General features: G+C 36.9%; 1 protein-coding gene across 2 annotated transcripts in view; it reads right to left on the minus strand.

Annotated features, from left to right (window-relative positions):
- Positions 1 to 1,958: 1,958 nt before the first annotated feature.
- LOC127504033 (potassium/sodium hyperpolarization-activated cyclic nucleotide-gated channel 1-like) overlaps positions 1,959 to 20,393 on the minus strand; it is a 111,819-nt gene continuing 93,384 nt past the window's right edge. Inside the window, exons 7-9 of one of the 2 annotated variants that reach the window (XM_051878352.1) lie at positions 19,053 to 19,217; positions 13,681 to 13,744; positions 6,068 to 6,386 (exon numbers count right to left, since the gene is read on the minus strand). In XM_051878352.1, coding sequence (XP_051734312.1) covers positions 6,200 to 6,386; positions 13,681 to 13,744; positions 19,053 to 19,217 — 416 coding nt within the window. In that variant the 3' untranslated portion in view covers positions 6,068 to 6,199. Of the gene's footprint in view, positions 6,387 to 13,680; positions 13,745 to 19,052; positions 19,218 to 20,393 lie in introns of both variants that reach the window. The other variant, XM_051878351.1, reaches the window with a different exon arrangement.

The raw sequence follows: 20,393 nt of genomic DNA on the forward strand, positions 1-20,393 counted from the left end.
GTTCCTCCCTCCAAATTTATATTACACTCTCTCCCACTGTCAATGTCACACATTTACTTTTTATCTCTATATTTCTACAACATAGAAAAAGGAGAAAGGCCAAAGCAAGATGACCTTTACACTAAGAAACTGTCAGTCAAAGAGTTCATCTAAAATTCTGCACATTGTTCGTTTCATTACGACATTGAATTTAATTTCAATTAGTCATACATAAAATTCCTTCTTTTTAGCTAATTTAAAACCAATTAATTTATAATAAAACAACATTTATACACATATATGCACACATGTACATATGTATTCTCAAAAAAAAAAAACAAAAAAAAAAAAAAAAAGAATTTGAAAAGTGCTGTTTTGATGTATGATTCCTGGAGACAACAGGAAGTTCAGGGGACTTTTAACTAGGCTTCCTCTAGGCCTTTTTTCACCTCTTGCAGATGCACCTGTTTTGGGCTTCTAACGCAGTCTATGTTAGACATTATCTTTTTTTTCTCTCCAAATAGACAAAATGGATGTGGCCTGGAATTTACAATCATATTCTGTGGAATAATCATGTATGGATTTTTTTTAACTTTTGGACACAAAATGGAGCATTCTAGTACATGGGAACAAAAAGATTTGGTATGATCAATTTTCCTTTTTCTTTTGACTGTAAAGAGATTGGACTACTTTCTGTTCACAGGAAGTGGATGGATTACTTCTGTGTTGTTGTCTATTTTTTGTATAAAGCAGCAACCATATCATTGAATCATTGATGAATATCTACTGACAATGTCTGAATTTATTTAATGTCTTTTTATGTGTTATCAGAAGTGTTTCAGGAGCATTGCAATGTAGTTCTGAGGTGTTCTGAGTGATTGTATGTTGCTGGAGTGTTCTGGGTAGGTTCTCCTGACAGCAACATAGTGTCGGCCCAGATCCGGCCCACATCTGGTCCGTGTGTAATCCACATGTACCAGATGTGGGGCGGATCTGGGCCACACTATGTTGCTGTCTGGGTCATGGCTCAATTCAAAACAGCCCACCCTTAAGTTTCATTGGTTTTCCCCCCTTAAATCTGATTTTTTTTTTTAAAAATCTGAAGTTGGCCTGCTGAAGTGGACTGTCACTTTTACTAGCATATTTATATTGGTTGTAACCATGCCTGAGCCTTTCCAAAAGAGGGCGGAGCTTTAACAGCTCGTGCTTCGGTTGCTCAACAACAACAAAACTGGAGAATCTCACACAGCCAAAATGACTATTGTCAGTAACGGTGTTCAGCCTTACAGCCTCAGGAAGAAGTTACAACTTTTAGAATGCAACTGGATGTTTCTGAATGGGTAGTGGATAAATTTATGTAGTTGCTGTGGAGTTGATTCAACTCATCGACTAGCATGTACCGTCATGTTAATTTTTGTGCAAATCCAGCGTTGAATTGACGTTCGTTTGTGAAGCAGTCCGTTGTAAAATGATGGCATGGTAACAACACTCTACTACAACAACTCTTCCTCTTCTCTAAAGCAGCCCAACATGGCCTCACCCCCTTTGTTGCGTGTTCTCGGGGGCAGGGTTTATGTAAATTTTAGGGATTGTGATGTCACCAACCCGGGAAGAAGCTTGTTGTAGTCCCTACCAGCTGTTTGTTGTAGTCCTTAAACAGCGAATTCTTTAAAAGAAAATATCTCCCCATGCATTGAACTTTGAGCATCATAACTTTGCAGATGTTGTTTATGCTCAAACAGCAACATTACACACTAAAGTTAAAGCGAAATCATAATCAAGGACTCCTTTAAAATCTGAACCCATTCATAACAGAGTAAACAACGATAAAGTGTCTCATTGCGAAACATAACTGCACAGCTCAACAAGCCATGCAATTTCAAGTCTGTAGATAGTACCACTAATAATAAATAAAATAAAGCAAAAGTTGAACATTAACAAATGGCAACTCATCACAAAAACACACAAAAGCCTGGTGGTAAATGGCAATAGTTCTTTTATTTTTTCTCTATATTTTAAAGGTTTATTATTTACAAAGAAACAAAAAAGAAAATCAAAGTAATTTTTTGACAAACACCGTTTGTCTGCATATATGTATAAGAAAGTATACATTTACCTTTCTTTATTCAGGATCAAGTAACTAATTGTTCATGTTTTGTTATTTATTGAATGATTTTTGTCCCCGTTTTTTCTCTTTTTTTCTTTTTTTTTTTTTTAAACCAAGCGTCGGTATGCATGAACGAGCATAATGGGAAAAAAAATCAGCTGAGATTAAGAGCTTGAGGCCTGTTCTAGAATCTTCCATCATTTGCATCACATCATAGAACACATCAAACAAAATAATTTCACCTGAATCGTAGAGGCTGCAAACCAAACATTTAGTTTTTTCCCTTTATTAAAACATCACTCTTCCCTCTTGTTCTTTTGCATTGTTCATTTCCCATGACATAAACACAAATATATGATAAAAATAAATAAAAAACAAACAAACATACGAAGATATGTGCTGGTTTTCTTAAACACCTCCTCAGAAAGTGACAGCATTTTTTTTTTTTTTTTTAGTGTATTGTTGTATGAGTGTCTCTCCTTCCCATTCTAACAGTATTTAAAGCTGAGAGGAAAAAGCACATTAACACGGGAAGCGTTCCCCTCCAAAGGCAAGTACAGTATCAAAAAGTAGCAGATATCTGTACACTAGTTTCTATACACTATGGCATAGCAGGAGTTAAACACTTTTTGTTGTATTCAACCCCTTTAGTTAACCAACTAATGTACAGTATATGTTTCTGCTTCTAGATTTCTCTCTCTCTCTCTTTAAACAGAAAGTGCAATTCACAATGAAAGTTTGAAATGTTTCGCTTTGGCCAGTTTCATTCCACACAACATCAGTGGCTATAAAGTTTAGTCCCACACACATTTAACCATTCCCAGGATCTGTCGTGATTCCAGTCGATACTGATTAGTTTGTTAAATGCGGATAGATATACTTGGTATTTTCACTAGTTTGTTAATCGCATATGCCAAGCAAAGACCGCTGCGATCCCATTTTTTCTTTTTGATCCGATACTTTTGGCCATTCCCATTGCTTTTTGTTCTCATTGAAAAACATTGAACAAATACGTATACACTTGTTTACATACACGTGTGCGAGCGCGCACACACACACACGAGTCACACTCATGAAAGGAACAGGATGAAACATGGCTATAGTTTAGGCACAAATACTTAAGAATGTCCTTTTCGTGAAAATGTTTCTGATACACAGAGAACGTCTAGGCAGACAATAAACAAAAAAACATAATCTCACAATACATTTAAATCTCAACATTTTTTAAATAGTTTCTCTTTTTAAGTATTTATGTTAATGCATGCGTTTATGGTCGCTGTATGGGATTTGCACTGGTACGGTACTACTGACACAAGTGGGGTTTTTCTTTTTTTTTTTTGACATTGTGCAAGGGGGCTTGGAGACTTTGCACAGGTCAGATGAGTTTTTGCTTTAGTCTACCGAATTTCGGTAGCAGTATTGTAAGAATAAATTAAAATAGTCAAATAAGTCACAGCTGCTAGTTACCTCTAGTTACGCCCAATACGGGCGACTGACATGCCGTTTCAAAGTCTTAAGCCCCAGACTGGATGAATCGACGAACGGGAGAGATAAAAACCTTAATGCAAAGCAGCTTCTGTTTTACTTTCTTTGAATATCTATATTTTGTCCATCTATTCTCTCTGACACTTTGTTGGATTCACATAATTACTCTTGTAAAAAATGCAGAATAGTTTCTGCTTGGATAATTGTGTTGTGTCTGCAGTGCCGTCGGTTTACAGATTTTTATGTTGCGTAAAGGTTAAAATTAAAGGTTGATGTTTTTGTACATTCAGTGAAATAAATACATAAATAAATGGTATGCTTTCACAGTCTTTAAATATGAAAAATAATGGAAAATGCAGAACATCCAGTTCTATGTAATAGTATGACGTTAGAGTAGTGTGTACATAATACTGATATGAGATGAACACTATTAATATAAAACTATCATAAAAGAAAGCGTCAGACAGCTGGTGGCTTCCTTATGTTACGTCAGCCCAGGAAATGTTCAATTTGATTTCCATTTACGGATTGTAAAATGAAAATGATGATGTAACATTTGCATTAAGCTTTGCTGCTGATAAGCTGATGATGTTGATGATGAATCCCCCCCCCAAACCCCACTCGTATACCTTTACATTTGACCAGCAAGATATTTTGGAATACATATAGTGCTACCTACAGTATAGTGCTACTATTTGCATTAAGGTTTTCTTATCTCTAATGATTGTTTCTGATGTTTGTTGTCACATATTACCATTTGAATATATATTTATATATATGCATATATAGACATTACCCAGGCGGCTGACAGAGATAAGACATTGCCATGTTGAAATGCACCACACATTACTTTTTTTAAATACTATTTCTACAAAACTATGTACAACACACATATAGGTAATCTTTATATCACAGTCTATTGCATAATGGTGATAATCTTTAGTTTTATAAATATTGTAAATGTACAGTCTTTAAGTGACATTTCATAATGTCTGTCTCGTTCTGAAATCAGATATAGAAAATAAAACCATCCGATTTGACCACACACCCTTTGTAAAAATAAACTAAATTAAAATAAAAAAAACAGAAAAAAAAAATAAAATAAATACATTTATTCCCTTTAATGCACAAAGGCTGTCTTGAAACACAACGCAATTACTGCACAACACGAAGTATTGCAGATGTCGAAATTGCACCTTGATTTGGTGCGCCGAGTATTTTCTGATATTATCTTTTTTTTTTTCCAGCCGGTAAAAGTTTGTAGATGTGCTTTTTAAACATGTCAGTATTTCCCAGGTTCGTTTTGCGCAAACATTTTCCACAGTGATGCCAAAAGCTGCTGAGTGCTGGACTTGTTTTATCATCTTCTCGTCGAGAACAAAAATTCAACAAAAACACATTCAAAAACATCATTGCATTCCCGTACCAAAAACGAAAAATCTGAACTGTAATGAAAAACGTCAACAGAAAAGAACATCTTCAGACACGTTAAAGTCACATATGTTAGAGAGGAAGACTTGCGTTTATACTAGAGTTTTTTTTTTTTTTCCCATATGGTCAATGCCAAATATTCTAGTTGGATTCACACATATATATTTGTATAATATACATTCTTAAGTTGAAGGGGAAGTGTGTCTAAAATATAGTACAAGGAAATTCTGTACAGGATAGCTATGAGGTTATTTTTTCTCAGAGGAAGTTGGAGGAAAAAAAATACAAGTCTTTTCCCCATTTTTTGTCTCTCCATAAAAATCAATCTTTTAAAAAAAAATGAATGTGAAAAAAGTAAAATGGGATCATAAATTCGATGCGAACCGCATCTTGTCTTGTTCCGTCTCTGTACTGCTTAAGACTGCCGACTCTCTCCTGGAGCCCGTGGAATCCCTGTGCTGGGCACTAGAAGGCGCCATGCGCACCGGCGGTAACGCGCCCGATGACATCTGCCGGAAAAGGGCGACCCTCTGTGGGACGTTGGTACGGATGCCGCTTTGCAGCACGGAGCCCGGGGCCTGGACGCCTGCCGCGGATCCCATGGGTGGCTGAATGGAAGCGAGTGATTCGCCTGATGTGGGGTGTGCTCGGGCAGCCAATGAGGTCTCGTGGGGCAGTGACGGCTGCGAGGCAGAGAGGTGGCGTAAGTCCTTGCTCAGGCTGCCTGACTGGAGCACCTGTGCGCTCTTGTGGACATCGCTTCTCTGAGGGGACGCCCCTTGCGATTGCTGCGGCTGTTGTTGCGCCGGTTGTTGTGGTATGGAGCCGGGCGAGGACTGCTGGGGTAAGGGTTGCTGTACAAGGGACAGTTGGGAGGCCGTCGGCGATCCGTACTGGAATGTTCGGCTGGCTATAGGGGTCTGCACCGGGGGACTGCAAATGGATGTGGTGAACGAACAAGGGGACATGATCGCCCCCACCGGTTGCTGCAAGGGCGTAGGGGGATTCTGGGAAGAGGTGCTCAAGTTACCGTGAGAAACGCTCGGCGCCGAAAACGTGACGCCCTGTGAGGGCGGCACGCGGCCTAATGGGGTTATAGTGGCGGAGGTGCTGTAGCTTAGTGGGGCGGCCTGCTGCTGTAATTGGTTGTTCCCAAGAATAGCTGTCGCTGTAGTAAACGGTGGCTGAGCAGGAGAGTTAATGATGGAGTTTCCAGACATCGGCGTGGAGTTCATCCCCGTGACCGATTGCTTCCGATCCACCATCATCACCATCTCTCGGTCCTGCCGAATGATCTGCTTCAGCAGCTCGTTCTCCTGAGTGTTGAAGACGCCAGCGTTCAGATCCTTCTGAAATTTCTGGAGCAGGAGTGAGTTCTTCTTCCCTGTTGGGGGGTGAAACCGAAAGATAGTCAATCTTTAGTTTAGGCTGAGCAGTTAACAACTAGACCAAATAGGGTAACAAAGAGTGTTGAACAGTGAGAGGAGAAGCACAAAGGTCTCACAAATGTAGAAAGGGGAGGCTAGTCACTCCTATGTAGAGATTTTGAAGTAAGACTGATGTTGGATTCAACTTCTGAGGTGCTTAACTCATTTGCTTATGCATTGAATCTCAATTCACATTTGTTTTTTACTATTGGTATATAGCAAGTGCACACATTTCTAAAGTCTAAAACATCACAATCTCCAAGCACACCACAAGATACTCAAAAATGTTTTGTTACCCTGCTGAAAAGCAAGCCTCAAATCATTTTTAGAGCTTTTTTCTAAACTGGTTTGAAGGTATTAGCTGGTCTCCTAGTCTGGTCTTGTTTTAGAGGGGTTTTGAGCACTTGTAATCTGGTTATGCTTGAAGACCACAACCAGCTAAACTTAATTGTGGACAAGTTTGGCCTGGCTAGATGATGAGATCGATTAGGTATGTCCAAGCTGTTTGTTTTCCAGCAGGGTATCTAGTACTACTTTAACAGGACAACCACAAAATTTATAGTAATAATAGGACTTTGTAATGAATAAAATAACCTCTATGTTAGCAGCCAATGGTCCTATAAACCTTTTATTTGATATTATTGTGTTCGTGATCTACAGTGGATGACTAGAGTGTCACTTTGAAAATAAAATGAAGAAAACGATCAATTCATTAATTAAAATACTTTTTCAGATTGACAAATATAAAGTTTAGCGCAATGAAAAAGTTAATGTTTTTAAAATTATTTTTAGTCCTCCATAGTCTACAAATGATGCATCAAAATATAATTATGATCATTGATCAGTGCAATTAATAGTTGCCTATTTGTGGGTTACTGTGATATCAATGTCATATTCTATAAAGCTGGAACCAGCAATAAGAAAAATCAACTGATTGATCAGCTAATGTTTGTATAGAATGCTAGAATGTGAGATTCGATATGGCGCAATGGCTATTAGGGTTTCCAAACATGAATTTAATTTTACTCCCGTGTGCCAAATGGATTTAGATCTATTCCATTCTTTTACTAGTCACAATTTTGCTGCTATCATAAATGAGGGATGTATCGATTTTTCCATGAACCTCTTCTATTACTGCCCTTTTGTACACAATAGCTGAGCAGAGCTCTATTGTTACATAAGATGACTGAGTAAGACTCTTATGAGCTGAAGGCATAAAGCAATAGGCTATCAGTCTTTCATCCATAGCCGTAAGAGCGAATCAGGAGGGAGGCATGCTGGGGTTTTTACCATTCAAGGTGAAAGTACAGTTTCATGACCCAGCTGCTGTGGGACATATAAAATTTTACTATCAAGATGTCTGCAGTGTTGGGGCCAAAATGGTTATATACAGTATTTAATCATTAAAGAAGAAGTATTAAACTATGTTGTGTTTAGAAAAAGAAAATTACATTTTAATATGAATTTAAGACATGTTTAGACGGCATATTTTGTTATTGACTGGCTAGTTTATTGCTGGCTTGTTGTTGCTAACAGTTTTGCAGTGAGTCAAATAAGTTTTGTAGATGTGTTGCATCATAAATAATATTCTTCAAACTTTGCAAAAGTCGCATGAACAATGTCAATGCTACTAGCATTTCTTTTTTTGAAAAACCATGCATAATTTGTCACGACTATCTGACAGACATTACTGAAATGTACATCTATTAAGAAATTACACGTCTTTGTGACAGCACTGGTATTTAATAAAGCTTTCAGTACAGAATCTGAATCTACTGAATATGAATATTTTGCAATAAACATTTTGCAAAATATATTGCTTTTATGCTTGTAATAAATAAAAATTTCTAACTTTAATTTTTTAAGTATTTAAAGGGTCAGTGAAATTCTGTCATTAATTACTCACCCTCATGTCGTTCCAAACCCATAAGACTTTCATTCATCTTCGGAAGACAAATGAAGATGTCTTTTATTTAAGACATCTTTGATCCATTAGTTTTCTGAAGCGACTCGATCACTTTATATGATGAACAGATTTAATTTGAGCTTTTATTCAGATATAAACATTGATCCGCAAACATAAACAGAACCTCGACCGAACCTGCTTGATGCGGGAGAACAAACCTCATTGGTTCTTGCGGAAGATCAAATGTGATGCGTAACAAACGAGAAAGAATCTCATTGGTTCTTGCACGTCAAGCAAACATGCTTGAGCTTCTGTTTACCATAATTGACGTGTGATTAAAAAATATCTTCATTTATGTTCCGAAGATGAACAAAAGTCCTACGGGTTTGGAACAACATGAGGTTGAGTAGTTAAAGACAATTTTCATTTTTGGGTGAACTAACCCTTTTAATTTCTACTGCTTAAATCATAGAATTGTAGTACATTCCCTCATTAAACGTTATTACGGTATTTTGTGCTTTTTCAGATTTTGAAGTACTTTTTTTTTTGTTGCTTTAAATCAAAGTTTGTAATGATGTTTTTCTATAAATGATATTATTTTGGTTTGGTTTGCTTTATGTCTTAAGTCTTTATTGAAGGTTATTTTTGAGGGTTTTTTTTAAACCCATGGAAGAAATGACTGGGAAAAAGACTTCACAAACCAACAAGGCTTAAAAATGGGCACATTTCTTGTATAGACGTACACTACTTAGCCAAAAGTGTGTGGACATAAGCCATCAGCACCAGATGGATGATGGTTTAAATTAAAATAAGAACAATATGATCTGAACATAATGTGATAGCGCAGAACAGTAACTGTCAGGATGAAGGAATTAAAATACTGTCTCCTAATAACTTACTGTAATACGTACATTTTATTTGAGACCGTTCCCATGGGGGGAAGCAATCAATAACCAATAACGAAGAGTTTCAGCACTATGTCATTTGTTATTTGCTGAGGCAGAAAATGAGAGATATCATATGTCACTGGAGAAAGAAAGGGGCTCCTGAGGATGAACAAGTCTGGTCTGGACAGGAACACTTATTCAGGGGGACATGAATAACGTGTACGTAATCGCGGTAAGGACAAAGACCTCCCTGGAGACTTCTCTGAGTTTTTACAGGCCTGTCGTGTCCTTGCATATCCAAATATACACAATTTCCATGTTCACAGTGCGTATCGACTAGTCTGGTAGCGGTAAACATGGCTGGGTGAGTCAGGCCTGTGATGCATTTTGGCAGGGGAAAAAAAAAAAACTGTGACTAATTGTCCCTGATGTTTGCAACCCACCCTGAAAGAAATGGCCTTTGTGCATTCGTTCTCAGGAGGCAAAGGCCATGATGTGTAATCTACTGGTAGCCACAGTGAAATAAATCCAGATGAATATTGAGGAGACTACAGTCTACTTCTAAATAAACACGCACTGCATGTCTACAGACTTACGTGATGTCTGACAAGAAGTTTGTAGGTATCGTGAATTCTGTGAATGAGGAGTTGATCAAAAACATGTTATTCAGAGGACTCTAAAGGGCCAGTGGAGAAGGGGATCTAGACAAGGTCCTTGCAGATCAAACAGGATGTTTTAGAGATGTTTAAATGTGTTCTGCTGGATATGTTTAAGTCGTACATGTTTTCTGACACCCTTGCAGGAACTTGGAACTTGGTATGCCATGTTTTATTGACCAGGTCTTGCCGTCAACAAAATCTACAGGGATTTCCGCAGAATATTATATAATCGTAGGTTACACTAAACTAAGAATTTGGCATTCAGTGACCCAAAAAGTATTTAGACACTTAAGTCGCATTTGAAAATGTACTCATTGCATTACATAACAAAATATGAAAACCAAGTTACATGACTTGGAAAGAATGCAATCTTGTGAAAGAGTGACTTCATTTTGAATTTTAGGTGTTTTTAAAGTATGGTTATAGCACATGAATGTATTTGCTACAAATGTTTAGAAATGTTTATTTTATTGTATTTATTGTATTCATGGCATAGTGCCACCACATTTATGTAGTGCATAAATTTTCTTTAGTTTTCATATATATTATGTGCATGTGTGTGTATGTATGTATATGATGTATGTATATAATAATGAATGTGAAATTAGATTAATGGATTTCTATATAATCATAAAATGTACATTATTACATTTCTAAAGCTGTGCATTCACGCATGCCTAAATGTGTTATGCTTTAGATGATGTCAATATCTCCAAATAGTATGTTTCGGTGTATATCCAACAACCAAACAAATATGGAAGCTTGTTTTCAACATGAAATAAAAAATATAAAAGGTAATTGCGATGACTTCTCACAACTGACTTTTTTTTCCTCGCAATTGTGAGTTTATATCTCACAATTCTGACTTTTTTTCTCAGAATTGCAAGCTATAAACTCACAATTGTGAGCTATAAAATCAGAATTGTGAGATGCAAACTCACAATTGCGAGAAAAAAAGTCCGAATTGTGAGATAAAAAGTCGCAATTGCCTTTTTTATTTTTTTTATTTAGTGGTGGAAACAAGCTTCCATAAATATTTGTCCCAGATGTTTCTCTTAAAATTCCTTAGAAGTAAAATAACAACAAATTAGGCAATTGTTAACACATAGTAAGAGTAGTGAGCAAAATTCTTACATTTAATAAGAATTTTTAGTTCATGTAATAATTTGATAGCAATAATAATAATAATTTTTTAGCACAGTTTGAGCACAGTTGAGTTTTTTTCCCGCAATTTCATCTCAGTCTCATAATTGAGATCTCCATGTTAGTTTTTCTTTCCTGTGGGGAGTTTTGGCAAAAATATCATTTGAGAGTGCCACAACATTTGATTGTGAGCAAGAAAAGATCTATAAAAAAGACATTCTGAACATTGCCTTAGCATTGATTTCACAGTAACCCACAGTGTCTTTCAGAACAAAACCTATTACATGGGGCTTGTACGGAGAAACACAAATTCCCAAAGAATGTTCTTAGACATTCAGTAGAACGGAACATTCCATTTCACCTCTAAGCTTGACGGCCTCCGCTGAGACACATTAGCCCTCTGCTGCATTCATCTGGGGCTGAATGGGGATATTGGGCTTCATTCCTCTCTATCTGTGTCACTAAAGATGCCTAATAACCTGGAGTCTGCCTCCCATTCTCTAATTAATGAGTGGAACACAGTGAGCCGTGAACGTGGCAAACCATTGAGCTCAAGCACCTTGCCAGGTGGCTGCCATGACGTTTGGACCATGGATATAAATAGGCCGGGACAAAGTTGCTTATGTTTTAGATTCTGTTGCTAATAATAATAATAATAAAAACTGTTAAATACTTTGATATGACTGTTATCTGAGTTTAGGTAAATGGAGGTTCCTAAAGTCAACCTGGAAATATCCTGGAATTTTAAAGTTAGGCCAGCTCTGAAATATTTATTAGGCTCTTTGTGAGTGCAAAAGGGCAAAAAAAAATTCTTATCCAGTAATCACATATAACTGAAAATCATGGAAATTCACTGGTCTAAAGGTGTGGGAGCCCTGTGTTTGAAAGATCACTACCTAAAATTAGCAATGATGCTACTAATTTGTTATATTTGTTATATTCATCAGTTAATCTGTTTTTCATAATAGTGTAGCCTTTTCATTACCAAGATACTTTTCCCAACAAGTAACTTTTTTTTAAAGTGTTAGTTCACCCAAAAATGAATTAATTACTCACCCTCACGTATTTTTGATAAAATTAAGATATTTCTGATAAAATCTGACGGCTCAGTGAGGCCTCCATCGCCAGCAAGATAATTAACACTTTCAGATGCCCAGAAAGCTACTAAAGACATATTTAAAACAGTTCATGTGACTACAGTGGTTAAACTTTAATGTTATGAAGCGACAAGAATACTTTTTGTGCGCCAAAAAAACAAATAACGACTTTATTCAACAGTGTGGGCGATTTCAAAACACTGCTTCATGAAGCTTCGAAGCTTTACAAATCTTTTGTTTTGAATCAGTGGTTCGGAGCGTGTATCAAACTACCAAAGTCACGTGATTTTGGGGCGTGACTTTGGCAGTTTGATACACGCTCCGAACCACTGATTCAAAACAAAAGATTCATAAAGCTTCAAAGCTTCATGAAGCAGTGTTTTGAAATCGCCCATCACTAGATATTGTTGAATAAAGTGGTTATTTTGTTTTTTGGCGCACAAAAAGTATTCCCGTCCCTTCATAACATTAAGGTTGAACCACTGTAGTCACATGAAATTTGTTTTAAAAATGTCTTTAGTGGCTTTCTGGGCATTGAAAGTGTTAATTGTCTTGCTGTCAATGGAGGCCTCACTTAGCCATCGGATTTCATCAAAAATATCTTAATTTGTGTTCCGAAGATGAACGAAGGTCTTACGGGTGTGGAACAACATGAGGGTGAGTAATTAATGACAGAATTCTCATTTTTGGGTGAACTAACCCTTTAAGTTCATTTTTAAAAGTTTTAAAATCACGTTTGTATGTTGCTAATTCAAACCGTCCTTTCTTTCTATTTCCTACTTTAAGTAGTGTAGTGAAAGTCCAAAACATTCTGGTGAATCAGTTTGTTTAAAAAAAAAAAGGTTACCTTTTTGTGATGAAATGTTCATTTAAATCTTTTTTTTTTTGATCAGTCTATCAGTTTTTTTCTATATACATATACATAATTTTTTATGTTTAAGATTAATAGTCACCTGCTTTTTGTTGTCCAATTCTGTGTCTGATTATATAGACTCATTATATAATCTGCTAAATTGAATAATGTATTAACATACTGCCCCTTAGCTGCTTTTTATAACTAAATATTTAAAGTGGCTTGAGTATACATTAACTATTTTAAATTTGCTTAGCATGCTACAATTTTAAGGTATATTTCCCACCACTTTTAAACGTACAGACAAATAATAATTAACAACAGAAAGAAGCATTTTTGTGTTTGGCAACATCATCATAACAAGCAGCAGCGTTGTTATCATCATTATGATTATTTTCTTGCAGTAAAAACCTTAAGTGAAGCACATTTTTTGGAATTTCTTGAATTGATCAAATAGTATGCATGCATTGATTATTATAAAGACAGATCAATGCCCAGACATGACAGGGAAAATACTATAAAAAGTACTTGCCTTGACTTTAACAGTAGCATGCAACTTTGTTTTTACTTACAATGGCTTTTTATTCGTTTGATTAAACCTTCGTTTTGAGGTCCACTGGTGCACTGAACGCATGCTGGCTGCCTTAAGCCTGTGGATCATTTCAGATGTGAGGGGGGAAAATCTGGATCGTCATGAGGAATTTACCTGCTGCCTACTGGTCGGCCAGGACACTCTTGAAAACGAGATGAGCTCATCTCAAGAGGGGCTCCTGGTCAAATAATTTTTAAATAAAGATAGATACATCAATTGTACAACATGTCATTCTGGTTAATGCATGGTAACTTTTGTTTTCTTTTTTTGGCAAATTCTTTTGCTTAGGACGAGACAAGCATTTGCAGTCCAAAAAACAGTACATGGAGCACCAATCATGTCACGGTCCGTATTTTTCCCTTGTATGAGACAAGACCCCTTGTTTTTAGTTGTTTTAGTCTAATGTCAAATCAAAAGTGCTGGCAACTTGCAGTGGCAATCTAGTACAAGCCCGTTCTCCACATGAAAGGACAAATGCACGTCTTGGTTTTGTTTACACCGCTCATCTCGCGTTGTGACTGACGTTAAAAGGGTGAAAACGTTGATGCCACAAACAGAGATGGGTGTAGATATAATCCTAGTTTGGAATTCGGACAGTGTAATGCATACTGTCGAATTGGGGGTTCGTTTCATTTATTTTAATTCGATTTGATTGGCCTGATCACATCGATCCTTATCTGTTATTGATTAGTTGTGACGTGCATGTCACAATGGTGTGGGCATATTGATCCAAACCAATCCAATCCAACTTTTAGTGCAAGGCAAGTCAATAGCATCATGCCAGAATTTAGCAAATAAACACAAAAATAAAACAACTGAACTAAAGAAAAACCTATATCTAAAATTAACTTTTTTATAAGGGCTGGATGCAGGCAAGCAGGTACTAAAATTTATCGATCCCAATGACTGTTTAATGGAACTTAAAAAGGGATATTCTGTTTACATTTATAGTGTTTTGTTTCATGCACTCAAGTTGTGAAATTATGCAGGGCTTCATGCTATATTAGTATACGTCATAACCATTTCATATGCTTAAAAGAGAAACATTTACTTTGAGTTTTCAGGTCACATCTTAAATTATCTTCTGGTTTTATCTTATGAACTGCGAAATCAAAAGATGCAAAAAGAAAGAAATAAGACATTTTTATACTGACGTATTCAATATTCATATCAGCCCCTTATTAAAAGAAGTGTTTTAATATATACAGTATCTCACAGAAGTGAGTACACCCCTCACATTTTTGTAAATATTTTATTATATCTTTTCATGTGACAACACTGAAGAAATTACACTTTGCTACAATGTAAAGTAGTGAGTGTACAGCTTGTATAACAGTGTAAATTTGCTGTCCCCTCAAAATAACTCAACACACAACCATTAATGTCTAAACCGGTGGCCACAAAAGTGAGTACACCTCTATGTAAAAATGTCCAAATTGGGCCCAATTAGCCATTTTCTCTCCCCGGTGTCATGTGACTCGTTAGTGTTACAAGGTCTCAGGTGTGAATGGGGAGCAGGTGTGTTAAATTTGGTGTTATCGCTCTCACTCTCTCATACTGGTCACTGGAAGTTCAACATGGTACCTCATGGCAAAGAACGCTCTGAGGATCTGAAAAAAAGAATTGTTGCTCTACATAAAGATGGCGTAGGCTATAAGAAGATTGCCAAGACCCTGAAACTGAGCTGCAGCACAGTGGCCAAGACCATACAGCGGTTTAACAGGACAAGTTCCACTCAGAACAGGCCTTGCAATGGTCGACCAAAGAAGTTGAGTGCATGTGCTCAGCATCATATCCAGAGATTGTGTTTGGGAAATATATGTATGAGTGCTGCCAGCATTGCTGCAGAGGTTGAAGGGGTGGGGGGGTCAGCCTGTCAGTGCTCAGACCATACGCCGCACACTGCATCAAATTGGTCTGCGTGGCTGTCGTCCCAGAAGAAAGCCTCTTCTAAAGATGATGCACAAGAAAGCCCGCAAACAGTTAGCTGAAGACAAGCAGACTAAGGACATGGATTGCTGGAACCATGTCCTGTGGTCTGATGAGACCAAGATAGACTTATTTGGTTCAGATGGTATCAAGCATGTGTGGCGGCAACCAGGTGAGGAGTACAAAGACAAGTGTGTCTTGCCTACAGTCAAGCATGGTGGTGGGAGTGTCATGGTCTGGGGCTGCATGAGTGCTGCCGGCACTGGGGAGCTACAGTTCATTGAGGGAACCATGAATGCCAACATGTACTGTGACATACTGAAGCCTTCGGAGACTGGACCGCAGGGCAGTATTCCAACATGATAACGACCCCAAACACACCTCCAAGACGACCACTGCCTTGCTAAAGAAGCTGAGGGTAAAGGTGATGGACTAAACCCTATTGAGCATCTGTGGGGCATCCTCAAACGGAAGGTGGAGGAGCGCAAGGTCTCTAACATCCACCAGCTCCGTGATGTCGTCATGGAGGAGTGGAAGAGGACTCCAGTGGCAACCTGTGAAGCTCTGGTGAACTCCATGCCCAAGAGGGTTAAGGCAGTGCTGGAAAATAATGGTGGCCACACAAAATATTGACACTTTGGGCCCAATTTGGACATTTTCACTTAGGGGTGTACTCACTTTTGTGGCCAGCGGTTTAGACATTAATGGCTGTGTGTTGAGTTATTTTGAGGGGACAGCAAATTTACTCTTTTTATACAAGCTGTACACTCACTGCTTTACATAGTAGCAAAGTGTCATTTCTTCAGTGTTGTCAAGTGTTGCTGGCATGAAAAGATATAATAAAATATTTACAAAAATGTGAGGGGTGTACTCACTTCTGTGAGATACTGTATTTTTGGAGTTATGCTTGAATGTGACCACTGAATTTAAGATGTATTTGTGCTTCACTTCAAATCTGGTCTGTCACAAACTAGTTAAACATTGTTGTTGAGTAAAAGGTTCATGGAGATGTTGGGTGAAAAGTAACAAGGCTCATGCTCAAGACCCTATTTAAAACCGTAGTGACAGAGAATTCAATTATATAGTACAAAAAAGGTTATATACCAAACCCATTGAATGGTGCAGAACATCAAACCGATGTTCTACGAATGTTCAGAATGTATTAGCTCACATTTGAATTCACACAATTCAAATTGATGATGGACGGTGGCCTGTATCTCAGCAATGAGACAAAGACTAAAATATGCAGCATTACAGAACCTGACATGTCTGTTTTAAGACAGCTTGAATAAAATCCTTTTTTTTTTTCCCATTGTTCCTTTGAAACTGGTTGAAAGAGAAATCCTTCTTTTCAGTGTTTCTATGAAGTAAGTGTGAGTGATAATGGATTTGTGTTTAGTGGGGAAATGTTAAAGTACATCAAGCCAACCGGTATTAAAAAAGTACATTACGTATAATCTGAGACTATTGTAGTGTAGTACAAATATAATGCTATTTAAGGACGTTTTCATGGAGAAGAACATTCAGTGAAGTAGTAAATGTGTTGTAGTGAAAAATGAGGTGGGTGTAAGGTGTTGCTGACTTTTTTTTAATTTTTTTAAATGTGATATTTTAGATGTTAATGTTGTCATTTAATGAATGTTGATGTGATTCATGCAGTTTTTGCACAAATTAACTTCCAAAAAATAACACATTTGGAAAATAAACATTCGCTGCTTTGGAACAATATGTTTTGTGAAAAGAAAAGTTGGGTAACACTTTGCAATAGTTCAATTCATTAACATTAGTTAATGCATTGGGTATCATGAACAACATTATTTTATTATGTGATATTTTAATGTTAAAGGATTAGTTCACTTCAGATTTAAAATTTCCTGATAATTTACTCACTCCCATGTCATCCAAGATGTCTTTCTTTCTTTAGTCGAAAAGAAATTATGGTTTTTGAGGAAAACATTCCAGGATTTTTCTCCATATAGTGGACTTCAACAGTTACCAACGGGTTGAAGGTCCAAACTGCAGTTTCAATGCAGCTTCAAAGGGCTCTACAGGATCTCAGCCGAGTGTCTTATCTAGCGAAATGAATGGTCATTTTCTAAAAATAATAAAAATGTATATACTTTTTAACCACAAATGCTCATCTTGCACTGCTCTGCGACACGCCACGCATTACGTAATCACATTGAAAAGGTCACGGGTGACGTAGGCGGAAGTACCGAGGTTGGGCGAAAAACTCCATCTCGTTTTCGTCTCCAACTTCAAAATTGTCCAACATCGTTGTTTTACCTTTTTTTGTAAAGGCCGTAAAGGTCTTTACACGTTCACTTTGTAAACACTTGTACAGTACTTCTGTGACCTTTCCAATGTGATTACATAATGCGTGGCGCATCGCAGAGCAGTGCAAGATGAGCATTTGTGGTTAAAAAGTATATAAATTTTTATTATTATTTTTTTTAGAACATGACCGATCGTTTCGCTAGCTAAGACCCTTATTCCTCGGCTGGGATGGTGTAGAGTCTTTGGAAGCTGCACTGAAACTGCCATTTGTACCTTCAACCCGTTGGTAACTGTTGAAGTCCACTATATGGAGAAAAATCCTGGAATGTTTTCCTCAAAAACCATAATTTCTTTTCGACTGAAGAAAGAAAGGCCTAAACATCTTGGATGACATAGGGGTGAGTAAATTATCAGGAAATTTGAGTTCTGAAGTGAACTAATCCTTTAATTCATAAATATACAATTGTTAATTTGTTAATTCATGTTTATTCAAATTACATTAATCTTAATTTATGCAACTTTATTGGTATGTAGAAATTAACATTAACCAGGATTAATAAATGGTGAAAAAGTGCTGTTCAATCTTAGTTCATGATGCCTGATGCATAAATTATAAAGTATATGAAGTTACCATAAATTGAATTAAATATTATTATTATTACATATTTCTGTGCTTTGAGGGGAAAAAAATAAGTAAATAAATAGAATAAAGTAAGCACTTTAAATGAGCAGGGACTACACTAACATGTGAAGAACTGGTCCTAATTGATAGATAATTATTTAAGCCCTTGCCCTTTAGTGCACCAGCTCAAAACCCCTCTAGGGGGCGCTCTGCTGCTACTAGGGTCAAGGGAGGGGGCGGGGTGGTGCTCATACCCAGGTGTGCGGGGTGGGGGAGTGGAACGGAGGCTCATGCTGGTGAGGGTTTGCCTCCGTCCACCCTCCATGCGTCCATTTGGGGATGACATTGAACCAAAACCAACAGGGCGACCGGCCCCGGGCAGGACAGCTACATGCACTGTCGCTTACCGACAGACCACTCAGTTAAGGCTAGCAAATTACATTTAGTTGCTATTAGTTTTAACGGTTCATAATGACTATAATCCATACGAGACATTTGGAAAAAGAAAAAAAAGAGAAAATAAGGGCAGCATATATACACGTCATGCAACACAATGGTAGATGATTGAGGTGCGATGAAGGACAAACGCGCAACAAACACACACAAGGTTCAGGCAATAGACTAGAAGAGAAGGCGAGGGTTGGATTTCTGGTCTTACCGATGCGGTCCAAGCGGTCGATTGCCACTGTTTCGAAAGCGCGCCGCATCATGGGATATTCCTCCAAGACTTCGTTGAAATGGTCCACAGACAGCGAGAAAAGTCGGCAGTAGGTGTCAGCGCGGACGCTAGCTGTACGACGACCCTTCGTCAACAGGCAGATCTCTGTGGGAAATAGATGAATTAAACATATTACATATTTTATATAATGGAGGTCACTAGTTGGACAAGGAGGTAGGCTGAGAAATCTTCAGGGCTACTTGGATTAGCAGGAGAGCTAACCTTGAATAAAAGAAAAGGTTAGCATATAAACATGGCATGGGTGTGAGAATTCACATGATGAATCCAGTTTAATATGTGGTGGGCGGTGCTTTTTTACACTTTAGATATTCTATAATATAAAAAAAGATCACCTTTACTTGATGGTATCTGCAACACTTGTGTTTCATGTGTAGGTCATATGGTGAATGATTTTAGCATTTAGCTGTGTGCTGAAGCTCCGATGCAAGTCATGTGATAAGGAATTAAGACTGTTTATTGACAGTTATTGACTTTCTAATGATGTATCATGGCGCTCTGATATGAAGTATATTTTTTAGCAGTTTTTTAGAAGTGTAACTAGGGAGTTAACTGAACATCTCTCATTTATTGAGCTTGCTTCTTAGAGAGCTGCTTTGTGTAGTTTGGTTTATTATTATTTATATTATTATATAAACACAAAATCAAAACATAATAACAATAATAATAATATGTATAATACTACTACTACTACTACTCATTTATTAATGTTATCGTATGTTTATAAATATATTCATCATCATATTATTATTATTATTATTATACAAATAGTAAATAAAATATTGTATTATACAAACAATCAAAATCAAACATAATAATTTATTTGTATAATGATAATAATATTAACAATATCAATATTAATAATAATTCATATTTAGTGTGTGTGTGTGTGTGTGTGTGTGTGTGTGTGTGTGTGTATGTATGTATGCATGTATGTATGTATGTATGTATGTATATATATAATATATATATATATATATATATATATATATATATATATACATACAGGTGCTGGTCATATAATTAGAATATCATCAAAAAGTTGATTTGTTTCACTAATTCCATTCAAAAAGTGAAACTTGTATATTATATTCATTCATTACATGCAGACTGATATATTTCAAATGTTTATTTATTTTAATTTTGATGATTATAACTGACAACTAAGGAAAATTCCAAATTCAATATCTCAGAAAATTAGAATATTGTAAAAAGGTTCAATATTGAAGACACCTGGTACCACACTCTAATCAGCTAATTAAC

The sequence above is a fragment of the Ctenopharyngodon idella genome, chromosome 21 (assembly GCF_019924925.1).
Source record: "Ctenopharyngodon idella isolate HZGC_01 chromosome 21, HZGC01, whole genome shotgun sequence".
NCBI classification, from domain to species: Eukaryota; Metazoa; Chordata; class Actinopteri; order Cypriniformes; family Xenocyprididae; genus Ctenopharyngodon; species Ctenopharyngodon idella.